Genomic DNA, 9,198 nt, shown 5'->3' with positions numbered 1-9,198 from the left:
ATTTATCTGTATTTTACAGATTTTTGAGGTGATGAGGTCATACAGAATCTGTATATAAAGAAATACAGATTTTAAGAAAAACATACAGATGTACAGATTTTCCCGATTTTTTATTAAAATTAAATAATTTTAATTCTTTACATTTTTTTTTTCAATTGCTGGATGAGCCCATACATTAAATTTTAGATTGTGTAGCATTTTTATGCATTAAAAAACTATTAAGAATATTTTGTTTTTTGAAAAATTGTTTAAAAATATCAATACAGATTCCAAATACAGATTTCGTCCCCCTGATACAGATATACAGATTTTTGACCCTAAAAAATACAGAATCAAATGTGGCAACCCTGGAAAGTAAAGTGACAGTTTGGTTTTTTGTTCGCGGTTTCAGTTCGTCGTCATATCGGAACACGGTGCGTCGCAGGAAATCGTTTTCGGTTCCCGTGCGAGCAGCTGCTCCCGATTCTCCAGCGCGGCCGCAAGGTCACACCCGCCGGACCCAACGGAATGGAATGCAACTCCACGTAATCGCGTCGCGAAACTAGGTCACGTCGACGAAACGGGATTTGCGTGTTGGCCTTTTTTTTGCATATCATATTTGTCTTTTGCTCAACGCGCCATGGCTCTGCTGCCGCCGGATCCGGTTTACTGTCTGAAATCACCCGATCTGAGTCCGTTTCATTCGCTGTGCTTTCACACGTCCGAGCGGATCTACGCCGGCACCGGCAAGGGAACCGTCCAGCTGTGGGATTTGCACGTAAGTAACAGATTGTTGAGTAACTTTACATTGGATAATCTGTCTCAATCCCCTTACCCCAGACGAACCGCTCCCCGTACCAACTCCCGGTCGGTCCCAGCCCGGTGATTGCCCTGGACCACACCGAAGATGCCGCCTTGCTAACTCAGGAGAAGAACGACTGCGTGGTCAAGCTGTGGCAGCTGACCAACTCGGCGTACGTCGAGAGTCACCAGGTCAGCACGGACCACGTCGGCTTTTGCCGGTTCGTGTACAACCCGTCCGCCGTGGGTGGCCCAGCTGTGATAGTTCCCCGCGGGGGATCCAACATTTCCATCCTGTGCGGCCGCACCCTGGCCGAGCGGCAGGTGCTAGTCGTTGAAGATGGCGCCGGGCTGCCCCCGCTCGGAACCGTAATGTGCTTCTTGCCCGTCCAACTCGGCGCCGCCGGAGTGACCTACCTGTTGGCCGGCTACGAGTCCGGCACGCTCGTACTGTGGGACCTGAACTGCTCCAAGGTGGTGAGCCACCTCAAACTTGCCACGGCCGACGACGAATGCCTCATGACGCTAGACTACGACCCCGTGACGAACCGTGGCGTTGCCGGCGGATCGTCCGACCGGATCACGGTCTTCTCGCTGGACCGCGCGACGGGTGAAATCCGGCGCAAGTCCGACATCGGAATCAAGAACGCGGGCGTGCACCGGGTGCGCATCCGCAAGGACCTGAAGGTGTTTTCCAGCGCCGGCTGGGACGGCCGCATTCGGATCTTCTCGTGGAAGAGTCTGCGGCCGTTGGCGGTCCTCACGGAACATCGCGGCGGCGAGCTGCTCGACCTGGCGTACTCCGAGGATAAGGTCTCGATGTGGAAGGCCGCCATCATGGCGGCGGCCGGCTCCGACGGGCAGATCTCGCTGTGGGATTTGTACAACTGAGAGTGAGGTAAATAAAACCGCGGACGATTTTTTTTCTTACAATTTTACTTTATTATTCACATATGAGTTCCGACAATTTTTGTTTGCATTTTCGTTAGAATTTTTTCACATGATACTCGTTACTTAACATTATTTTTGTCGCGTTTAAACCTTCAAAATTGTTAAGAGATTTACACATTTATGATGCGGTTGTAACAACACACGAAACGATTCTTGACTGTGACGAAATTTTGCCTAACCGGAAGTTACTTTAAAAGTACGCAGCACGCCCATTTAAATTTACACAGCTTTCGGCTTATTTGTTCTGAACGACGAATCTACGAGACTAGAGCATATATTATAATATAAATATATTACTATTTTTACTACATGTTTACAGAAAACAAAAATATTCACAAAGTTTTGTTGTTATTGTACAGCTTCTTTTTTTCGTGCCGAAATTCCATCGATACACTTAATTGTCTAAATGCTACCGAACGGGCTTAACACTAAATATTAGGATGTAACAAAACCACACTTTTTTGCGGGCATTTCAGGGGATGATCCCCTAGGTGTACTGAGTCAGAATCCCAAATATGAGCACGATTGGTTGCGACAGGACCTGGCGCTCCGGCTTCAAAGTTTAAATGGGATTTAACCCGTAAAATCGGTGCGTTTTGGTTTTTGCCATTTTTGAGTCATTCATCGATTTTTGGATTTTTCAAAAACCTCATGAGCTTATAGTTTGAGTTTCAGGGCACAACTTTGCCGAAGACTGTGAAGAGATTTGATAATTAGTACTGCTTGTACAATGATTTGAAAATAAAAAACTTTTTGCCATTAATTTGTTTGATCAGTATTGGCAACACTTTCTTTGAACGCGCGCATCCAGAGCCAGGCGTCGTAACTATTAGGATGTAACAAAACCACACTTTTTTGCGGGCATTTCAGGGGATGATCCCCTAGGTGTACTGAGTCAGAATCCCAAATATGAGCACGATTGGTTGCGACAGGACCTGGCGCTCCGGCTTCAAAGTTTAAATGGGATTTAACCCGTAAAATCGGTGCGTTTTGGTTTTTGCCATTTTTGAGTCATTCATCGATTTTTGGATTTTTCAAAAACCTCATGAGCTTATAGTTTGAGTTTCAGGGCACAACTTTGCCGAAGACTGTGAAGAGATTTGATATTAGTACTGCTTGTACAATGATTTGAAAATAAAAAACTTTTTGCCATTAATTTGTTTGATCAGTATTGGCAACACTTTCTTTGAACGCGCGCATCCAGAGCCAGGCGTCGTAACTATAGCAGCGAGAAAACATCCAGCGTACAACGGTGAAAGTTTGACACATGGAAAGAAAATGCTTTATTTGGATGTTGTGCTTATGTTTTCGATGGTGCCGGAGGATTTGATCACCGGTGCTGCTCTTTTAATCTGTCGTAGATTCCGGTATTCTATTTGGCAGTGAATCGCAGGATTTAGTTCTAAGCCCACCTGGTCCTGTCTCCGTGTGGATCTTTTTCGTCGCGACCAATTGTGGTGCTGGGGGACATGTTAGCGAACCTATGCTCGAACATAGTGCAATTGGTGTCTAATGAATTCGCAAAATATCTAGCCAGAGAAGTCTACTGTATGAAAATAGTGTTTACTAATGTTGTCAATGCAATACATTAATTTGTTTATGACCGATTTTATTGCCAAATTGCCATAACTCTTTGATTGATTACAAAGCGAGTGAAAACTCTCACTAAAATGCGTGTCTCTCGAAATATCTTCCGGAATACGGAATATTCAAAATGCACACAACATCCGTGCGTAATAAAGCGCTTTCAAGACAGCCGCGTTAGTTGGCACTCGAGCAAGGTTTAGAATCGGTTCTGCCTGGGCATCCAACTGAACCCTGAGAGTCAACCGGAGAGCTTCTTGCAGTTCCATAAGAACTTTCGTTCTCAACAATCACAACAACAAAAACAACAACACGACGCTGGACAAATACATGCCGACGCATCGCGACGCACCGTAGCATGCGTTGCATAGTTTGCCGAAAGCGCGCATCAAAAGCGAGTGTTGCCAGAACCTGTTTTACGTTATCAGAAAAACAAGAGAAAAGATTTTGTAAATTCTGTACCATTTTTCTGAGCGGTCCAATCTCTTCGCAGTCTTCGGCAAAGTTGTACCCTGGAACACAAACTATAAGCTTATGAGGTTTTTGAAAAATCCAAAAATCGTTGAAGGACTCAAAAAGGGCAAAAACCAAAACGCACCGATTTTACGGGTTAAATCCCATTTAAACTTTGAAGCCGGAGCGCCAGGTCCTGTCGCAACCAATCGAGCTCATATTTGGGATTCTGACTCAGTACACCTAGGGGATCATCCCCTGAAATGCCCGCAAAAAAGTGTGGTTTTGTTACATCCTACTAAATATGTTCTAACACTGAACGGCTAGAACTGGAGGGGGTAACTGATTCTGATTCTTCGTACATCTTGGGAACGGTTGGAGAATATTGTTGGTTGAATTTGTGCTTGAACGTGGTCATTAAACTGAAATTTATGCAAAAAATTAAGTAAATTGAACTAATAAATGTAACTGACGATCATATTTCAAACGCCTTTTTAATAGCTGCATTTTATTTCGGAGATATAATTGGCACGATTTACAAATGATTTTTGGTATCATAATGATACAAAAATCTCTGAGTTTAGGAACAACTAAAAAAACCTTTGAGAAAAGCACGTCAGTATAGTCCATTCATACTTAAACTATTTAAAAATCTTGAGAACGGATTTTCGGATCAATTCAGTGTCAGTTTGGCAATCATAGGCCTTTTAACTTCCCAAAAACAGTCGAACTCCAAGCGAAACTTATCAACCGTGGAGATTTTCCCTTGTCCCCTTAAAAAAGTTGAACATCAAAACTTTCCCATCACCTGAACCTCCAACAGTAACATCTACGAACAGCGGAAGATTTGTGGAAGTTATCTTTCTTTAATTCATTTAGAATCAATTAATAGTAGTTTATGCAACAAGTTGCAAAAAGAGGATTTTTTCAGCACGAGTCGTACATTTATCCAACGAGGTTCACCGAGCTGGATAAATACGAAGAGTGCTGAAAAAATCAAGTTTTGCAACGAGTTCCATACAACATTTTTTGCAATTCCAAAAAACACACACTGAGTGAAATTTTATGTCAAATTTTCATGTATTTTGTCAATAAATCGTTTGAATCAAAAAAAATGTTGAAAAGTGTTACTTTTCGAAACAAGTGCTGAAAAGCTCAACTTTTCAGCACCCATTTGAGTGCTGAAAAGTAGAACTTTTCAGCATTTATTTTAAAAAGTGTTGCTATTCGATTCTGATATTTGTGGTACAGAAAAGTAGGCTATTTCTTCGTTCAAGAATGACAGGAAAAGTAAGTAGTTTCACGACGGAATTGGGTCCTAAAATGAAGCTTAGATTGCTGATATTATTGTTTACAGCGATAAAGCTTATTTTTCTGAGTACAATGACCCTTTGTACGAGCACAAAGAGTTTAAAATGGATTTTTAAATCAATTTTGAAAAATTAACCTCGCGGTCCTTCTTGACAGAAAAGCTCCTACTTGACAGATCGTTCCAAGGGGACCATAGTTGATCCATCGAAAAAATGTTGTCTTGTCAAAAAAAAATTTTGCATTAAAATGAAAAAAAGTGATCAGAAATGGTTTTTAATCGTGTTTTTTACCGTTGTACATAAAAATTGACATACACAGAAAAAAATATGTAAATGTCCACGTCATGTAAACCATGTTTCAAATGTAAACTTACTTAATGTAATGTTTAAATCTAATGTAAAAAGTCAAATTCCATGTAATTAGCCATAATGTAAATTTAAATCTAATGTAATTGATGCTTCTCATGTAAATATTCTTATGTTTGTTTAAATGTTGACGAATCAGAAGCATGTAAATCTTATAAATAATGTAAAAGTTGTTAATGTAAAATTTGAAAACATGTAAAGTCAAACAAAGAGTGCTGCTGCGAATGACAGCTGGCAAAACAAAAGTGTTTCATTTGGTAGTTTAATGCTGCGCGGCGCGGAGGCGTAATCGTGATGTTTGTTAAACAGAATAAATTAGTTCCGTTATGCCATATTATAACAGCAGGATGATACCAAGTACCGGGCAACCAAAATGCATAACGCATAATCCATCAGAATGCGCAGTGTTCAATTATAATTACAAGTAAGTATAGCATTATTGTATTTGTCATTTCACTCGCTTTTGTTATTGATTTTAATCTTCAGCTAACTATTAGTTTGCAGGGAGATTCCTCAAATAGTTACCTAATTAACCGCTCGAACAGTAATGTACGGAGTATCTGCAGCGTTTCATGATCGTACACGTCATCTTACGAAGCTGGCCGCTGACTGCTGGCTGGACTCGTCGTAGTTGCGGAACTTCCGCTCGGAGTTGTCGTGGCTGTTTGGGTCACCAAAACTACTGGCTCCGCCGCCCAGGTAAAAATCTTCGCTCAACCTCGAGTGTCGAACGATTCTAGATCGGAAACTGGAGTTGAAATCGGCATCTTCACTGCTAGACGCTACCGGCGAGAGGTCATGCCGCTGTGACACGGCCCGGCTAAGACTGAGCGGATTACCGGGTCGACTGTAATCATTGTCGGGGTCCTGAAGAGCTCGTCAATCCGTCCATCGCCAAAAACGGATTGGTAAAAAAATCCTTCCCGAATTTGCGAGTTATCAACTTGTTTTTTTTTTTAATTTCAGAGGTTTTGTTTACGAGGCACGCTAAATTTTCTCTGTTGATTTCTGTTGTTATACGTTTTGTTCGGCTTGAAGTACACGTTTACAAGAAAATACACTTCTTGAGCTCGACATTTTAAACCCATTTGACACCTATTTTGGTAATTCGGCATGAACTGAAAAAATTGCTTTAAATGTGAAAAATCGTACTTAGCAAGTTGTAATTTTTGGTTACAGTATATTTTAATCTGAAGAAAACATTATGCATTCATTTGTTAGTTTTAGAGAAGAGTATATAACGTTGCACCATTTCGACCAAAATTGTGCGGTAGAATGTCATTTCGACCAATTTTCTAATGCCCCTTTGAAGTGACAGTTCATGTTGAGCTAGTTCGTTTAAACCAAAACAAACTAATTTTTTTTTTCTTGCTTTGCAGCAAAGTGTTTTTCATTCGTCACGTGTTTCGATGTCGGTTCCGCGGTTGCAACCCGCGGTTGCTACCGGAAATCTTCCCAGCTGCGAACCTGAGGAGTTCCTGCACATTTTATTATGCTGGAAATATCCCGGTCGGATCTGGTCAAGGCGAACACAAGTTTTAGCGTTTTTTATTTTCCAGTCATGGTTTTGGCACAGGTGAGTTCCTTATTTTAAAAATAACATAAGAGAAACATGCGAATAATTTGTCGGTCGTAGATTTCCCAATTTAACAGCACGCTACATCTAAAACTTCGAAGGATTCCTGCAGACGATCCAAGATCAGCCTAAGATGCAATCAACCACACTGGAGCTGGAGAGGCGGAATACTTTCAACCAAGCATTGATCTGCCATTCTTGTCTCTGGACCTGTCCTTCCAGCTGCTTCGATGTCCGGACAAAGTGCTGCGAACCTGACGCGAATCTGGAACGATTTTAGTACGGCTAGAGGAAAATGGTCAAGAGATCGTGGCCAACAGATCTTTTTGGTGGAATTTTGTTTCTTTGGTAACAACAGTCGTGAGGATAAGGTAATTTTAACCAAATAATTGTATTATTTAAGTAAAATTTACAACAAAACGTCTGTTCTTTCAGTTTATCACCGTGTTGACAAATAAATCGAAGCAGATACAGAACTTGTTGGAGCAAAACGACCAAATTTTAACCTCATATCACAGGCGAGTCTATTCTTTAGTGCTAAACTCACAACTTTTATTTCAGTTTTAAATTGAACACGTAAATTGACACGTATTCCCATCGGGCACCTAATGTTGGCACTTTGGAGATCGATTATAGCTTCCTAACAGCGATTCCAACCCATTTCAAGCAATAAATAGCTTGATGGGAACTGAGCAAGCATGTTTCTATCAGAATATTTGTAAAAAAATTGTTGAATTAGTGAAAATTTGCAAATTGGCACGGTCCTAAGTGTCCTAAACCTGCAAAACATACGAGAATTTCCCCAAGCTCCGTTGAATCTGGAATCTGAAAACGGCATCAGATTTGAGATTCAACGGAGCAAAAAAATTTTTAACTTGTGGAAATTTACATTATTTTCATTGGAAATTTACACGTTTCTTGAAATATTTTGCCTAGAGCATTTCCAACAAAAATCATGTAAATTTCCAATGAAACTAATGTAAATATACATCATTTATCATGATACCTTTTGGTACATGATAAATAATGTAAATTTACAGAAATATTTTTTTCTGTGTACTTGATACAGCATTTGACGTATTGATCCCAGCGAAAATAAAACCGATTTCTTTTTTCAAAAATGTTTTATTAAATTAATTTTTAAATCAAATTTACAACTCCAATACTTCTAACTAACGTGAAATTTTCCGAGGATTTCGAATATTCGACGCCAACATTTCAAAAACATCATGTACAAACCATGCGTTTTGAGAAAAACGCATTTGAATGTTGAGCATCCATTTTCAATTCCCATTTTAATATAAAAGCAAAATAAAATGTTCTAATGATAACAAACGATGAAAAACGTTGCTTTTATTGATACTTGATCATCCAAATTCAATAAAACATTATTTCCGTAATTTTATTTGAGAAAAACAAACATAACTTCTTTTGAAATCACCAACGTCTATATCACCCTGCTGTCATTGAGGGGGACGCTTTGTTATGATTCGTTTTTCTTCGCCGAATGTACATGGCGCTTTGTTCATGATGCTTTTTTTTACATCACGTGGTTTATGTAGTCTTTTGTTTGACAGGTTGACAGGGCTATATAAACAGGGACTGCTGATAGCTAGGCTTAGTGATTTTTCACGCTCGAAAATTGCAAATTTCACGGGGACCTCAATTTCAAAACACCAAATTTCACGCAAATTTCGCGGAACGTGAAAAATGTTAAAATAACTCTAAAAATCCTATGTTTTAATCACAGAAACTACTTTTTATGCTTCATTATTTATTATTCTACAATAAACAAAAAAATCACGTAACGTGACACAAAAAAAATTTCCTAATTTTCAAAAAAGTTTCCACCTGGTTTATATATTTGGAAACAAAATGTAGGGCACGCGTACACTCATTTACTGAACTGCTTTTTAATTTTCGACTAATAAAGCTAAAATGTTTTCGCTTATTAGTTTCTGTTATATCATTAAATATTTTGTTGAATTTCATATCAAAGCCAGATTTAACAATCTTGTCCAGCCAAAATGAGTAAAATAAATTGAATTTTCTGCGACATTTAGCCCATTAAACATATTTTTTAGGTTTTTAGCTCACTTTTCGAAAACTAAATTTAAAATCAATTTGCAAAAATAAAAAAATAAAAAAATGTATTATTTTTTAACTTTCACGGGAATC

General features: G+C 39.5%; 1 protein-coding gene and 1 long non-coding RNA gene across 2 annotated transcripts; both read left to right on the top strand.

The window, feature by feature from the left end:
* The first annotated feature begins 356 nt into the window (after window positions 1–356).
* LOC6035908 (guanine nucleotide-binding protein subunit beta-like protein 1) lies at window positions 357–2,070 on the top strand. Its single transcript, XM_001845968.2, has 2 exons — window positions 357–757; window positions 820–2,070. Exons 1-2 carry the CDS (start codon window positions 620–622, stop codon window positions 1,669–1,671), a joined length of 990 nt encoding a protein of 329 aa, XP_001846020.1. The 5' UTR covers window positions 357–619; the 3' UTR covers window positions 1,672–2,070.
* A 3,419-nt stretch (window positions 2,071–5,489) lies between these two features.
* LOC119767229 lies at window positions 5,490–7,496 on the top strand. The gene is made up of 3 exons (XR_005277403.1): window positions 5,490–7,020; window positions 7,081–7,391; window positions 7,456–7,496. It is a non-coding gene; the product is annotated as an uncharacterized LOC119767229 (long non-coding RNA).
* Window positions 7,497–9,198: the final 1,702 nt, after the last annotated feature.

The sequence above is a fragment of the Culex quinquefasciatus genome, chromosome 2 (assembly GCF_015732765.1).
Source record: "Culex quinquefasciatus strain JHB chromosome 2, VPISU_Cqui_1.0_pri_paternal, whole genome shotgun sequence".
In the NCBI taxonomy this organism is placed as follows: domain Eukaryota; kingdom Metazoa; phylum Arthropoda; class Insecta; order Diptera; family Culicidae; genus Culex; species Culex quinquefasciatus.
Note: the sequence above shows the minus strand (reverse complement) of the source record. Positions and strands in the feature narration are given on the sequence as shown.